The sequence below is a fragment of the Vanacampus margaritifer genome, chromosome 8 (genome assembly GCF_051991255.1).
Source record: "Vanacampus margaritifer isolate UIUO_Vmar chromosome 8, RoL_Vmar_1.0, whole genome shotgun sequence".
Lineage (NCBI taxonomy): Eukaryota > Metazoa > Chordata > Actinopteri > Syngnathiformes > Syngnathidae > Vanacampus > Vanacampus margaritifer.
In genome coordinates, this window is record NC_135439.1 from 18,870,864 (window position 1) to 18,887,748 (window position 16,885).

Sequence of the window (16,885 nt, forward strand, 5' to 3'; positions counted from 1 at the left end):
TGATGATTTGGTGTTATTGGTTGAACAAAAAAAGCCCTTTTTAGGGTCTTCTCAAAAGTGACTATTTTAGAAGTACAAAGTTTCGGCCGGATGCCAGCAATATAAGTGACTGAGCAGTCAACTGAGGTCATTTAAGGATAGGCATACATTTTGAATGCTGTCTGTTATTGTTCCTCCTATCTAGACACCGAAGTGAATCCCGACCCTGTTCAAATAAAGTGGTCTGGTAAAATACTGTATGACCACATTCTGAATGTAATGCTTGAAACGACTCAGTTCGGAAATACAAACCATCTTGATAGTGGCGTTTGTAAGACCATGGCTGTCCATCGCTTCGACTGAGGAACATCTGTATGCAGCGCCTCACCAGGTCCTCCCAACCAGGACGCATTGTGGTGTGAAGAGTGTTATGCTGCTCAATTTCAATGAGTTTACCTAGAATTGCGGGACAAAAAATTAGGGTTGCATTGAGATGTAACTGCTGGGATGCATGAAATGAAATGTCATCCTTTCATCTACTGCATGAAAGGATTTCAAACCTCATGTTGACACAGTGAAATTATACAAGTAAAGCAAGACCCTTATGCTTGTTTTTCATTATTTCCCATTTGTACACCATTTGGGGAAAAAAGGAACCTTACCTGACAGCTCGTGGCGTGTGCTAAACCGTTCTGTCCTCTCTAGTGCTGTGATGCGTCGAGCCACGCAGATCATACATGACTGGAGATCTGAATCAGAAGACAATATAATATTACATGCTTTATTTTTATACTACTTTTAATGCATTTTTTTTTATTTCAGATTAAGCCAAACGGTATTAAAACTTTGGGGACAAAATATTTGAGATTAGATACCTTCCCCTTCCTCCATCATGGCCCGGGGCTGAGTGAGAGCAAAACACTGCATAGTCTCATAGCGCTGTCCACCGGGCCTGTTTTCTGACAACCCATGACATTGACCATGGACCAAGTTTACCAACATGCGACAGTTGAATGTGTGGCTCTTCTGTCTGGGTGCCTCTCCCGCCCACGATGCCCCATTTGGAACTACAAGAAGCGATCAAAATGACTACTGAGTGACTACGATAACATTTTGTATTGAGTTGATGTTAAGGCGTTTTACTCATCATACTCATTAGAATGTGTAATTCATATCTCACCAGCAGATTTGGGCAAATTCTTGTGAAATGCCTCCCTGTCGTCATCATGAATGATGTTATACACACTAGTGTTGATGAGCTCCTCCTGTTTGTACTGAAGGTATTGTGTCACATTGTCTGACACAAACACAATGCTTCCCTCTCGGTTTACTACAAAGAGAAACCCATCTAGAGCCTGGAAAGAACAAAAAAGTGGAGAATTAGGAATGCACAAACTTTCCGCTGACTTGTCAAGTGCAAGCGATGACAGGGGGAGGACGCATCATATTGGATTTTTGGCCCAGGTGAGAAACTGACCTGTAAAAGCAAGGGTCCCAGGTGGTCTTTGTCAATGACTCCTTGACCAGTAGAGGACACATCCGCCTTCTGGACATCGTCAGCGCTGCAAGAGTTTTTACCTAAGGAGACATTGCACAGCAGCGACTATAAACAAGAATCGGCATTTATATCATATGAGTTTCTTAAAAGTGCCCCCCAAAATTAAGAGGAGTCTATAAGTGTATATTATGTTACACTTAAAGTAAAAAAAAGTTGATGTACTGTCATCATTGTAAAGCTTCAACTTGATTTTACTACAATATAATTGTAATATCTTTGCCTGATCACCAGGTGGCAGCACAAGTCACATATGCATGCTTAACATACCTTTCTATTTTTAAATTCAGCATGTGTCTGAGACTTTGTTCGACAGCCCTCAATATAGTAGGACTATCTCTGGGGTTAAGTGCTAAGTAAGACACAAAATAGAGTAACCTTGGAATAAATATCCTTTTGTTTGCGATTGCGAAGATGAATGTCACCTATCTGAGAGTCCAACTGTGGATGTGGTGGAAAAGTAAATGATGTGTTGAAATATATATATATATATATATATATATATATATATATATATATATATATATATATAGAGATAGATAGATAGATAGATAGATAGATAGATAGATAGATAGATAGATAGATAGATAGATAGATAAAATGGTCCCCTTCCATTTTGTCTGTCCATAGCATCCTGGTAGGGTGATGCTGCGGGGTCCAGTAAAAAAACCAGTAACTGTGTGAGACACCTCTCAGATCTTATCTCAATCGCGCGAATACAGGTGAAAAGAATGTTCTCAATCAAGTCAAATTTGCAAAATGGCGAAGGGACATCATCATTATTCTCCAATGGCAAGCAGGGAAAACAGATCAACAGTGTCTCTGACAGCCTTGAGCCACGAGCATTGGTCTCAATTACTGGTGTTCATTTACCCTCGATGACACAGCCAAACTGGCTGTCGATCTGAGGCCTGGCCCTGAACCAAAAGCACCACTTCATCACCAGCATCATCTGCTCTGCAGAAGGGTAATTTGTCTTGCCAAACCATATTCACTTTCAATTCTCCAAATACAAATAAGGAAGATACAAATTGCATATTGTGCTTTGGAGGTGTTCATCATATGTAGGTGTCGCATGCACTCGGCTTGTACCTTGCTCTTTGATTTGTCTGATCTGCCGCACAGTCTCCTTGAGGATTGCACATTTGTCAGGCTTCACATTGAAGCTATCAATGTTAGAGAGGTTAGCAGAGATGAGCTCAGCCAGCTCCTCGATGTACTTGGTCTCTTGTTCCCGTCGACGCTTGTCACACCTGCCAGGGCGCCAAGGGGATTAGACATGTTGCCAAGACAACCTCGCCACCCCGTCAGTATGCGCAGTAAACTGTTCAGATAGTTGCAAGGCAGCAGTAAAAGCAGTAGCTCGCAGTGTGTCCATACATTAAAGAGGAAACCTAAAATGTTCTTGTGTATTCTGATTAACATTGCGTTTGTGGAATATTCGTTAGGCAGGAAAATTAACTCCGGCCATTTTGTAACTTGCTGTCCACTGAATATGAGAAAATCATTTAACGACCAATCACGGCTCACCTGTTTTCTGAAGCTGAGCCTTGATTGGTCTTTACCTTTAAGAAACTGTGATGTCATTTTCAGTTGACAACAAGTGGCAAAATGGCTGCCCCCAGAGAAAAATGGGTGGATTTTGCCATTTAATTTGCAAATTATTATTATTTTATTCATTATTTTGCCATTTTAAAGGGAAGTCAACCCAAAGATCTTCTTTAAAATATGTTTTTTGCGCCCCCATTAGTCTAAATATGGTATTCTGATTAAAATTGTGTTTTCTGAAGCTGAACCGTGATTGGATGTTAACTGAGCCCTGAGCAACTGTGATGTGACTCTCAGTCGACGGTTTGTGGCAAAATGGCCGCCCCCTGAGATGGATATAAAATGGGTGGATTTTGCTGCTTCACACATATTCCACAAATGCATTAATCAGAATGCCATGTTTAGCCTAGTGGGGGCACATATTATTGTAAAGAAAATCTTTGGGTTGACTTCCCCTATGAATTGATATCTAAGACTAAAACACTCACCCTATGCCTGGTGTCTCGCAGGTGGATAGTTTACGTTTGCGGTCCGAGCACAGTGGCTCCAACGAGTTGTCCCCTAATCCACTCATCGTCAGAGCATATCAGCACCTGGAAATTTACAGTCACATCTTACACGTGTCCACTCACAAACAAAGGCTTCAATAAATCAAACACTGAATGACCTGGGAGTGTGTTTTGCGTGCGCTTGTACGATCTGATCAAAGGAGACGCGTCCTCTGATGTCAGTAAAATATGTCAAACCTCAAACCTTGAAAGCTAGGTGTCAGGTTGAGGTAAAAAAACAAAACAAAAAAAAACATACAAACTCCCTAACCAACTGAGGTTATAAATGAAATGACTTCCTTGGGAAGAGCAGATTCCTTCTGATTTATGAGGGAAGACTATCCAGTTAGTAAAGCAGCCTTGGTTCTTGATGGGAATGAAATCTCATCTGTTCCACTGTGGGGAGCGACTGATGATGATGTGGTGATTTGAAGCCTCGGGGGAGATGGGTCATCCTGCGTTCAGCCAGCTTGCCCGCTAGAATGGTACCACTCCACTCTGCCGGCAGTAGCAACACACATACGTATACATGCTGCTATACAAACCCTTTCTAGTACACGTATGCGCTCAGGCATGCCGCAGCACAGTGTGTAAGGGAGATGAATGCTAGGAGCAGCAAGGCATATATTCTGCAGCCTGCCTCTCTCTCTCTCTAACTGTGCAGGACCACATGAGTGGGAAAAAAAAAGAAAAAAACACACACATTTCTCAATCTTGTGTAGCCTAGACTTGGTCCTCTTCATGGCTACCCACTAAATTTCAGGGACTAGCAAATAAATATCCCGTTTATGCATTCTATTTACTTAGCTTTTTCCACTAGGCTACATCCGTTCTTTCCTCCACAAGATTTTAACTGCTCTTTCTCCGCATGCCAGCCTCAGTCAACCCCTCCCCTTCTCTCCCTGCTTCAATATAGTATTCAACCCAATCCAGACAAATTTATATTGCACCAAAGCAAAACCTCAGTTACGTCTCATCATTTTTCACATAGGGCAGGTCAAGAATTACACATTCACACAGCCGCATTTGCACTAAATAACAGTTGCAAGGAAAAACGACATTTTACCTACAATTACCTACATAAGCTTGAGCTAGTTGAGATGCAACTACAGTAATCTTGTGGTGACTCTGCACTTAATTCATTTCTATAGCACTGACCCAAGTCTGACCTCCTCTCAGTTCACATAGGAGGAAATCTTGTTACCCGGTCTGTAAGGTCACTCCTCCTCCCTATCCCCTCCGACAAATATAAAGTTGCAGTGCTCTGTCTGCTGTACAACCACCAATACTATCCTGGACACTGTGTCTGCATGGTTGTAAATGCACAGGAACAAGCAGTCTTTCAGCACAAAGGAGTGAGCTCATTCCAGAGTTGAAAAGTGTAGAACGGATGAGAGCAATTATGCAACTCCAGCTCCACAGTTGCAGGCTAGAACATGCAGCTAGGTCACCCACCACTGCCTGCCACGGCTACCTCTACCACCAATTTGCACAAGTAATGCCAGTGCTACAAACCCTCGAAGGCACACTTCATACTATAAATCTGCTTGTCCAGCTACCCAAATGATCTTGCTTTGCTCTGCTCTGCCTTGAGCTAAACTCCCTTCTTTCTTTCTCCCTTCCTCCCTGGTTTCTGTCCTGGGGCTCACCTCTAAAATAGTGGAGAAAGATGACATCAACACACAGACAGCATCACATTCTGAAATGAACAGCAGAAGTGGAGTGTGCTAGCATTTCTGAGAATAGGGAATTACACTTCAGGATTTTCATTCTGGTTGCAGGAAAACAAGTTTGAGCATGTTTTAACGTAGAAATGTTGTTTTCTATTATCCAATCAACTGTACCAGTTTATCCACCACTCCTAAAACTGTTGTGTTAAAAATAACCCAACTATGGGTAAAAAATGGACCGATCCTCTACCTGGGTCAATTTGATACAACTTTGAGTCAAGAAAATTGTCTTTTAGTGTAAAACAACTCATAAACATTGGTCAGATCCTTTACTTGGGTAAAAAAAACTGGGTCATTTTGTATAAAATAACCCAGAAATTTGGGTCAAATAGACCCATAAAGTAGATCGATCCATTTTTCTTTTTAAATCCGAAATTGGGTTGCTTTTGACCTAACTGTTTTTAGAGTGACTGGTATGAATCAGCTCAATGTGTTAAATGTGCTCAGTGGCATTTGGCCTGCTAGTAAAGGACTGTTCATTATAGTATTTAGTCAGAGTCTGATTCTTTTTAAAAACATTTTTAAACACATACCTATGCTCACCTTGGTGTGTAAAATTCCCAGCTAAGCGCCATCCGGGTTCCCTGGGCAACTTCAATGTGCTGTCATCGCCTGAGAAAGCAAATAAAATCTCAAATGTAACATTGTATGTTTATGTTTAGCTTGACAGAAATTCATAGGAATAGATGATTTTGAAAATTTAGCAAGAAAGCCACAGTAAGTTGCATCCTGTTTGCTTCGTTGCTCAGCTTGTTCCACTGCGTCATCACTTCCCTTTCCTGGAAGTGTGCCTACTGCCACTTCATCCACCCAATTTACATACTGCCTGTATCAGGCTAGTTGTTTCGAGTCGTTTTGGTTTCTACTCATGTTTTGACCAAAAAAGGTTTAGTAAGCATAAATACTTGATAACTCTCAGGTCTTCTCTCATATAATCTTGCAAAAGTCAGAATTAATGAGAAAATAGTTCCTAATTGCAGCGTACCTGCAGTGGGCAGTTGATTTGTGTAGTCAAGAAAGCACATTAACTCCTAACCGCCTGCCACATACTGAACGACAGTACCGGTACATAATATTATCTGTATAAAAGCCACTACGATGGTGCCTATACAACATAGTAAAGACAAACATGACAATAGCAAACTCCTCCTATTACAAGAAAGCGATTTTCACTACAACATAGGATCCCACTCCCACCTTCATCCTACCACCAGCCATTGAGCCTTGTCAGGTTTTCAAACAACACATTTTGTATCTTGTAGTTCGTAGCGTTGTTGTAGTAATGTGTAACAAATTATTTTTGAAGTGATTTATCAGTATACTGTACCCACACAACCTGCATTTGCATTTGTAACCTGCTATGAAAAACAAAATAGACAAAACCTATACTTACATTAACAGTACTTTATACTAATTTATCTATATCTACAGTAGAAAATAAAAAAATATATATATTGAAAAAAAGGGGCTACCTGGTAGAACAACATTCAATCAAGTACAGCTTGTTTATTCTTCCCTCACTTTAACAATTGATGGAAAGGAGTCACAGCACATGCCTGAGTACGTCATATTCATGCATGCCTAATACTGTACAGGACTGTTGTGTGAGTTTCACTCAAGATAATGAGCTTGAAACGGGGGGAAAAAAGAGTCATATTTAATTACAAATACTAACAGTAATTTGTTTGCTGACGTCGGCACGATTTGCGAATGTCTATTTCAGGACCAAGTCCAGCCCCTAGCTATATTATACATCTTTTCTGTTTTGTTTATCAAGAAAGAAAGAAAATTCACATAAATGTATTTATAGTTTATAATATTTGAGTAAATGGGTCATTAAAATACGTAGTATGTACAAGCAATAAGAAAGAGACCTAGTAATAATCTGCATCAATTCAAGATCAAGTTGCATTGATAATCAGTCACTGAATCATAGCCCATTGAATTGTAATTTAGTCAAATTGTGAGGTGGTTTGAGATGCCCACCCAAAGTAGTTTACCAAAACTGAGACCACATTAAGTGAATGTTAGTGTGTCACAAGATGTCACGAAGAAGTATGATATTATTATTTTTTAAAGTTTTTATTATAGCATTTGGTCTGAATTTCCTCTTTGCTGTGTCCTGTGATGTTTATGGAAGATAATAAACATTTTTGGACAGGACAAAATGTGCATGAAAGTAGCTTGTCTTTTAGAAGTATTGTTTGGAAAGTATTAGCTTCATGGTTTAAAGTTGTGCTTAAAATTGTTTCTGAATAGTTTATTCTCCATCTCTTGCAAGAACTTTCCAGTTCTCGTTCATTGCAAAGCATTCTTTTACCACACTTCTTTTTCTTTGTCCTGTTTTTGCATAGCTAGGCAGCACAACCAACTTGTATTACTTGTTTCTCAGAATAAAATGTATTTTGGTACTATATATTGTGCCTTCATTCCACTTATGAATTCATGGAAATGTTGTTGTTTTTTTTCCCATAAGTATTCTTCTGGGACTCTTGCTGTGAAGAAAATGTTGTGTTTGAATTAATTTTCAAGAATACTGGTGATAGATTGTATAAGTTGTTGAGTATGAAGACTACAAGTATGCTACCAGGAATAAGTGACTTAATCACAACAAACTGGTTTAGTGTCAAATGCGTTTTTTCCTCCGATACTTTGTAGATGTATTGGCCGTGCTACTGCTGCAAAGTTCAGAACGGCAGCAGTGTCACGCAGTCAGTACCAGAATAGTGAGGAGGACATTCCTGCTCAGCGCAAATAAAAGCCTGAAACTTGAGCTCCCCGAGACAATGACTTGTGCGCCAACAATAAACACGGACACACCCAAAACAAACTGGTGCGCACGTACATGAACACACAATTGCAATCTCACAAAATCACACCCAATTTATTGTACACTGACACAACTGAGCAGAGAGGTAAGCAGGTGTGTCTCACAACAGAGAGAGGTTCTAGTAGATTCGACTCATCTCTGGCTGTTCTGAGTAGAGTTTACAGAGTTCACGTTTTTTATGTCTCCTCCACATTAAAAATAATAATAATAATACAAGAACCTGACCATGTAGATGTACTGAAGGACTTTATTGTCCACAGGTTGTCCAAAGTAAGCTGACATAGACTCCAGCTTGCTAGGGAAACTAATTTCAATTCTATCTTTTATTTAAAGACATCATTTATAAAGGAGGAAAAAGCGTTATAAAAAACTGATAGTTGGATTTCACTTAAGACAATCTTTTTCGAAACCCCCAAATGTCATATTTGGGGTATTAAACATAAAAGATCTGCAGTGCTCCATAAGAGCTTCTGACATCACGTACAAAAAGAAAATCCAAAATGACTTCCTGTTTTTCTTTGAACAACTCCACTACCTCCTAACAAGCATGCTGCAAACAACATGAATATTAACAGGAATAGTAAACACTATAGACTTTATAACAATTCATTTTACGGGTGAGATCCAATTCAATATTCATTTCCCAGCAAAAAGCGATGACAACACGGCACAGTCTTTTTGACGCTGGCGTTTAACTCTAGAGAATAATCCTCCCAAACAAATAAAAAGCAACTGCAGAAAAGCATCTGTAAAATAATTTAAATTTTTTTAATGAATGGCCTGCTCTACCGTAAACCCTGTGTGGAGATTGAGAACAAGCACCACAAAAAAAAAACACCTTAAAAGGAACACAGGACTGGAAATTCATTTTCCTTCAATCTACGAAGCCGTGCATATGACCATTAAAACTTCAAATATCAAACGCATCTGATTCCCTGAAAGAAGATTGAAGCCAATTAAAGGTGTTTTCAAGGATCTTTTCGATAAGTAGAAGGCACTTTTTTTTAAATGCGCATGCGGAAGACCATCCTACCAGCTCTACTGCTCGTCCGGGGGGAACACAAAAATGGAGTGATATTTACTTGAAAACGCCTAGTAAAGGTTGATGCACTCAGAAATTTTAAGTAAATTTTACAAGGAGTTTAACTAGAAACTTTACTAGACTTTTTAAAGTAAATCTCGTCGGAACGTGCAAGCTCATCTTAATCAGTCTCTGCTGCCGGTTTCCCCCGTTTCACTTAATTCATATAAAAACTTAATTATTAGGTACAACTAGTGCATTTTCGTTTATCTTTGCTTGCCAGAACAATCACAAACAAATTACAGTGCGCAACCTGACCCTCGCACACATACTAACTCACAACAGAAAAATGCAATCACCGCCATTATGGTTAATGCTTTGAAGCACCACACAGATTATATTATTGAACCACAAATAACATGGCATGATTGTCAAGGAAAAACAGAATTGCTCGAGCTGCTGTAGCTTGATTTCTCCATTGGCAGAGACTAAAAAAAAAGGAAACTGGCAAGAAGAAATGCGAGACTATGTACTGTATATTTGAGAGGCTGTTAGCAATGCTAGCTGAATTCATTGTTGAGCGCAGTGAAAATGAACTTTTTCTGCATCCTAAACCTTAGCGCCGGCGACAAATTGGATTTCGCTTGATAACAGCAAATGTAATTTTGGTGGCGAAAGATCACATGATATAACCGTGGGTTTTGATTGAGTGTACTGCTGTGACACCATTGATTCGATTCAATATTTGGATGTGCAGCCAAACTCGTTGCAGACGGTCGGCAACTCATTAAGACTAGTTGCGAAAGCACACACACCGGGTGAGGCAGCTCAACTGTTTATTGTTGTTTGTTCAGCCGCGTTACTCTATGTGGGGCTGGCTGGCAGAAAGTGCAAAGGAATTGAATGTGGTATAAATCATCAATACGACGTTGTGTAAACTATGGTGCACTGGATCAATTCCCATGCAGCTGGCATGACGTATTCATAATGGCATCGAAATAACGTGTTTCGAAAGAACAGGTATTTGTCCTGCTTGTGTTTATGCTTTACTCTGGGAGTGCACATGAGGTCCAGTGATGACAGCAGCAGCAAGGGAGAGGGAATATTTCAAAGCAGAGGAAAACTGTTTTCATAGAGATGTTTTAATAGAAAGGGGAAAAAAACAACCCCCACCCTCAGCCAACAAACACACACACACACACACATCTCCGGTAAGCAGGGTGAGAATCTTCCAATTTTCTCACCCAAAAATGCAACGTGTAGAAAAAAATGGGGGGAAATAAATGAAAGTGGAAACAAAGAGGTGACAGATTAAGCTGTGTGTGCGTGTGTGCACATGTGCGTATGCACGCACGTTCTCCAAATGCGTCTCATACAACTATCCATCATGAATGCCGACAAAGAAAAGAAAGAAACAGGAAAGGACCCACGAGGACTGTGATTCGACCACAAAAGTCCAAATGCTGCTGCAGTGTTATGATCAAACGAACCAATATTTTTTTTAACGCTATAATAAATACTAATGGTATACAAAACATGGAAGAGGGGTTCTGTGAGAGAAAAAGAAATGCAAAACATGGTTGGGTGATGCGAGGAGAACCAGTGATGGCACCAGGCTAAAATCATGGAAATGCGCTCATTAATCAATGGCTAACTCGCCTTTTATCAGCACAGCCAGAGCGCCAGGGTTTGATCGGCCTTCATGCTAGCCACTCTGATAACGCAAACCTCTTCTGCATCTGCAACTGAAAAATCTCATGCTGCCCAAGATCATTTAGACTGAAGATATGTCAGCCATTATGAATATTTTATGTTTTTTGAAAATGAAAAAAAAAACACACAATATTGAGCCAAAAGGAGTTGCTTGAATTGAGAAGTGTGCATGTCCATATTTCACAGTCATTTTAAGATTGCACCGCACCACTGATTCTCTCCCAGTGCATTTTCTCTCCACCCACACTGCGCTCTCTACCCCTCCCCCCACGTTCCTGTTGGATTGGTGGAGTAAACACAGGAAGAGAGCGGGCTCTGTTCCACCATGCCAGAGCTGAGGCTGGGCGTTCCTGCAGCGCTCCTGCGCCGGGGTCAAAAGTTTACTGTGGTTTTTATTTCACCTTTCCTCAGCCAATCACGGCGCAACACTGTAGTGTGTTAACTCTGACCCCTACAAAGAATTTAGCTCAAAAGATGGTCTGACGGCAGTTTCACAAATACACCCCAGCCCCGTCGCCCAATTCTCTTCTCACTGCTTCTTTTCCTTTCTTCCTTACAGGCAGGCCAGTTTTCATGTGTTGACAGAGACCGCGAGTGAAAGATTTCGAAAAGGCACACTGCAGAGAAAGACGGGCCGATTTACCTGTAAAGTAGACTGTGAAAGTCAAGTTCAGGATCAGGGGGAGTCTTACTTTTCCTCTAGTTCCCTCCGTCCACTCAATGTTCAAAGAAAGAACAAGTTGAAAAGGCGGCGAGATTAGTAGGACAGAGAAACACAAGCACACACACACCCTTTACTGCATAAAAGTGTGCTTTTGTTTTTGACTTTGTGACACGCAACTCTTTGTAATCTGAAGTATGATTACGCTTGTGCTGCCAATCAGGTCCTTCAACTGGTTTTAAGCACGCAAGAAAAATGTACTCCAACATAGTTGAGACTTGTCAGTTTATGAATCAAACAGCCTTAAATGGTGTTCACATGCGTAGAAACAAAACGTCATTGATCAATCATGTTCCAGTCAATGAAATGTTCAACCAGGCCAGGAATTTTCCTTTTTCAAGATCAACCTCACAATATTAACCACGTTCATTATTATATGCCACACCCTTTCAGACACTGACAAAAGGACAGATAAGTGAAAGCAAAATGGTTAGCTTCAAACTGTGTGGTGTTTAAGAAAAAAACGAATGAAAGACTAATCATATGGCAAATGCCTTACCAGTGTCAACACGCTGTAGTATGTCTACAGCCCTTAACTATGGTGTGGGATCGTTTGTGACTAGACTCTCTTTGAACTGAAGGTGACAATAAAGTAAAAATTGCACTTGTGGAAACTAAAAATGTGGGGGTGGTTCTGTATTGTAAATCTCAGAGAAATGACATCAAATGGAAACACGCCTCAGCAACAATACAACAAAGTTGAACCACTGTAGATATGGAGTGGGTAGTACTAGTGAGGATAGTGAAGATGAGCTTTGAGGAAACTTAAGATAATCATCAGAGGTGGTGGCAAAGTCCAGAAAGTAAAAGCCCTGCCCCAGTTTGGCTTTAACCGCAGGTGCTTCGATTCAACTGGTAGGTACCTGTTGGGTGAGTAGAAGTAGGATTTTTACTTCCTGGACCTTGATTTACCACCTTCGATAACCATATAACATACTATTGACCATTTGCACCGACGTCACGTGATCACGTGACTGCCCTATGACGGACATGATTGTTGAATGGAAGTGGACGTGACCCGGAGCGACTTAGTGACTTAGCGACTGCTATTTTACAAATTAAACGTTATTATTGCCCATTGCGCCATGGAATCTATTACTTCAACCGAAGGTTGCCTGTCAGTGGAAGTTGCACATTTAGTCGGGACTCATAGAGCGCGATATTTACTTAAGTTGGAGATCGCTAGTTTGAAAACAGCACATTACCTTCTAATGCCTGCTGTTTTTACCAAGTTAATCAAATTCACAGCACACGACCTATATCATTATGTAGTCAATGCCTGATTCAAAAGCTCGACGCTGGCTGGGTCTCTGGGACGAGATGCTACGCTCACACCGGGGGACAATATACCTTGTTATGCAAAGGTAAAACATGTTTATCATGCTAACTGACTTATTTTTACATAGTCCGTGTTATATTGAAACGCTGTGATGGTGTTATGTTACTATGTTTACTAGCATGGAACAAGTGACTATCGTAGTGGCAAGCTATGCAGTAATTTCGTGAATATGACTCCAGAGTGAAAAACTCCAAGCACAAAGACCAAATCCCCCATTATTAAACGGTCAAATGCACTTAATAGTTTTGAAGAAGGCGCTTTTTAAAACTAAGCTGTGTGTTCGTGCAGTTGGAGTGGATGCTAACTATCTGGCTCGTTAATGTGATTTGAAACACGCAATTCGACACCTCTGTTACAATCTTTGTTAAGAGTGTACGTTTACTAGTAAAATGTATGAACATTTATCTACTAACCTCGCAAAAAATTATCGCTGCAAATCCGTGAACACTTTGTGGGCTGCCAGTCCTTTCTGTTGATTGCTGCTATCAATCGACGTCATTTGTCTTCGTTAGGTATGCGATAAAAAGCAACATTTGGTTTACTACTTTGTCTGTCTGCACAAACGACCACACAGCAAGATATGACCATTTTATATGATAATCGATTAGATAAAGGACTTTACGCTGTACGAGATTCAATGGTTACAATACAAGCAAGTGGCTCTTTTGCTGTCCAGCGTCCCGTAGGGGGCGTTCCCATGAGGGCTGTGACGTCACGTGCAAAAGGTCAATACAGTGCTGTAAACTAAGGCCTTGTTTACAGGACAATGACCTTGCTAATAACTGAAAGGCTCCACGGAAATTCTGAGTGCACTGCATACAATGCATACAAGTCTTGTGGTTAGCAGTATAACTATTAAATAAAATATACACCTGATTTTGAGTCCAAATGTTTGTACAAAAGACTTTGCTGTTTTTTCCTTGTGACCACTAATGAAAAAACTTGAACATATCAGGAACTATTAAAACGCTTCGGAGGGGTCATTTTTGCCCTCACACATGGCTGACAGCAGTCACACTTTACACCCTTGATGCAACAGAACCCCATTCTGCCAGCTTGATGATAAATGATGTGGGCCCAAAAGATTATGTACAGGAACAGAGTTTCAAGAGTAAGCATATTTAGGGTCACACGGAGAACCAAAAGATCGGTCCAAATGCTGCAAAACATTACCTATTATATTAGGTGTACTATAAATTGAAAGTATTTGCTGATCACAAAGTGCAGCATGGAATTAACAGGTAATCTATAGAAAAAGAGAAGATGGGGAAAGTCCATGTAACAGTTGAAAAGTTCATCTACAAACGTCAGTCTATTTTTCTTGACTTTTTCTCTCCCCTCCTTTACTCGGCTCCCTCTCTTCACTTGAAGCTGCCAAAAGAGGCAGAAAGAGAGCATCTGGTAGCAGTTATGACACAAACCAAACTTGTCGCCCTTTCTGTCTCTTCCCCCAAAGCGTTTCTTATAAACAAAACACAAACAAAGTCTTGCTAGGATTTTTACAATAGTCACAAAACTGTGCCCGGGATACCCTTCCCCCCGCTGGCTTGTTCAGGTGAACTCATTTTACGAGCATTCTTTAGCTAGGGGGGTGGGGAGTTAAAGGGAGAGTTGAAGTTAAAGAGGAAGGGCAAGGAGAGGAGGGGGACAAAGCTCTTGGCACCCCCTCTGCCAATAAACTCTTGCTTTCGTCCAATCGGCAGGGACTACAGAGAGTTAACTGTTCCAAATCCTTGCTGGTTATAAACTGGAATTGGGTGCAATGATTGCTTCAGGCTGCCCGTTTGGCTTTGAGAAGTGTGCATGGCTCACATATGGCTCAGCTTGCCTGACACTTGGGTATTGCCACAAAGTTGAAGATGAGGGGATCGAGGGGGTGAATGAGATGTGACTTTAAAAACAGTCCAAGGGCAAACTGCACCGCTTCACTTGACTCCACGCCGAGAATCGGCTGTCTGGCTTCTTCGGAGTTGAGAATAACAATCTGGTATGATGAGCCGCTCTACTCAGACTCTCACTTGTTTGGGCAAAGTCACAGTAAATATTTCAGCAGTGGAAACACGCCTGTCTTGTTAGGCAGAGTTTTCTATATTTAGCTGGGAGGACGAAAGCAGAGGAAGCAAACCTACCTGTTGAGGATCATCAAGAGTGTTGGTAGAAAGCAAACTTTGGAAAACACAAACATTGAACACAAAATCTCAACTGACCACAAGACATAAAAAAAATACAAACTCAGGACTACTTCGAGAAACCAGGTTGCATTAAGAGCTCAAAGTATGTTGATTACAAACATTAAGCATTCATGCTTCTATTACCATAAAACAATGCAATTTAAAACAATTCAGGCAGATGATACAGCTCGACTATTTCTTAACTCCACAGTACTTGTGCCTGACAAAAAGTGCAGGGAGTCATATTTCAATTAGGGGATACAATCGGGCTTTCCTTTCAGCTCTGTGTTGTCACGACTACTGTGACTCCTGCTCATCTACACTGTGGTAATTTAAGGTCAAGTCTGCTCAACATGGGGAGGGGTGTGTGTAATTTGCTAAAATTGTAATGGATATATTTCTATTAATACAGAACCAATCTAAACAACAAAGTAATATTCAACTTTCTTGTATCCTTTTATATTTATATAGGAGACCAGTATTCATGTAACACCAAAACGTTTCTGGTACAGTAGCCCATATTGTTGAGAAAATTAAGAAAAGAGGACCCGATTGTTGAAATCGGCAGCGGAAGAAAACCAAGGGGTTGCGACTTGTCAGTGAAGTGAAGACAAAGAAGCAAAATGAATTGGGGGCAGGCACCAATCAGAGAATAAAGACAGACAGTGTTTCAGTTTTTCCAAAGTGAAATCACTAGTGGGGGGACAATTATGTGTTTACATGCACAAGGGGGGGGGGGGGGGGGGAATCATTAGATTGATTGAAAAGTTTTCAATCAATCACACATGTAAACCCCTAAATCATACTAAACATACTAAAAAGTATACTTCTAAGTATCTTTTGCATTTACATCTGGCTTTGATGTATAGAGTACACTTGTGTACTTCTTCAAAGTACTGCATACACTTCACTCACGACTCATGAGCCAGAGTGCTGGTATCCTGCCGTCTCTGCAGAGGATTTATCAGGGATCCTAAAACCATTTCAATCTCAATTAAAGAAGATGAAGTCAAGATGGGAGGATGGGCCAGATTTGGACAGGCAAGGAAATACATTCAGGTTCCATTATCTTAAAGGAGAACGCAAGTAAAATGTTTTCTTTCCAATAATATGCTCTATGCGGATTAAACAGCATTGTGATTAATATTGCGTTTGTTGAATTAAGCACACAAAAACACAAATTCATTTTCATCTATCTCAAGAAGCGGCCATTATGCCACTTGCTCTCGACTGAAAATGACATCACAGCGCCTAACAGCTCTTCTGTTATCTGGGTTTGGTCACGTGACGTTCGCATTTTCATAAATGCGTAAAAAAGTAGACTGAAAATAAACTGCCTGCATTTTGTTAGTCTTAAATATTATACAAGTAAATATGAGGTCAACTGTGTATCTATTGTACAGCTAATGGCTATTTAAAAAAAAAAAAGCAAAAGGACCTTCATATTAAAGTGAGAAAAAAGGGTTACAATGGCACAACACATGACTTTTTCCTGTCTCCATCACCTTCTTATAACACATTAAGCCATTTGTAAAAAAAACAATACAAAAACAAATAAAAACATACCGCTATGTGCAAAATGTACGGAGCTATAAAGTTGTCAATTTTACCACTTAGCAACTAGCGAGTAGCATCCCACAACTTTCTGGTTGAAAAACCAATAGCGAAATGAACTTAAGGAGCATAATCATTAGCTGGCATTGCAAAGGGAGACAAAGTTTGGCCAAAGA

The 16,885-nt window shown here is 40.4% G+C and overlaps 1 protein-coding gene across 5 annotated transcripts in view; it reads right to left on the minus strand.

The window, feature by feature from the left end:
• ncoa3 (nuclear receptor coactivator 3) overlaps window positions 1–16,885 on the minus strand; it is a 33,296-nt gene that overhangs the window by 12,394 nt on the left and 4,017 nt on the right. For 2 of the 5 annotated variants that reach the window (XM_077572505.1, XM_077572501.1), the window contains exons 2-9: window positions 5,904–5,972; window positions 3,571–3,675; window positions 2,627–2,787; window positions 1,457–1,557; window positions 1,160–1,334; window positions 855–1,046; window positions 642–728; window positions 292–435 (exon numbers count right to left, since the gene is read on the minus strand). In XM_077572505.1, the coding sequence (XP_077428631.1) occupies window positions 292–435; window positions 642–728; window positions 855–1,046; window positions 1,160–1,334; window positions 1,457–1,557; window positions 2,627–2,787; window positions 3,571–3,656 (946 nt within the window). In that variant the 5' untranslated portion in view covers window positions 3,657–3,675; window positions 5,904–5,972. Of the gene's footprint in view, window positions 1–291; window positions 436–641; window positions 729–854; window positions 1,047–1,159; window positions 1,335–1,456; window positions 1,558–2,626; window positions 2,788–3,570; window positions 3,676–5,893; window positions 5,973–11,567; window positions 11,694–16,885 lie in introns of those variants that run through there. The other 3 variants (XM_077572502.1, XM_077572504.1, XM_077572503.1) reach the window with 3 other exon arrangements.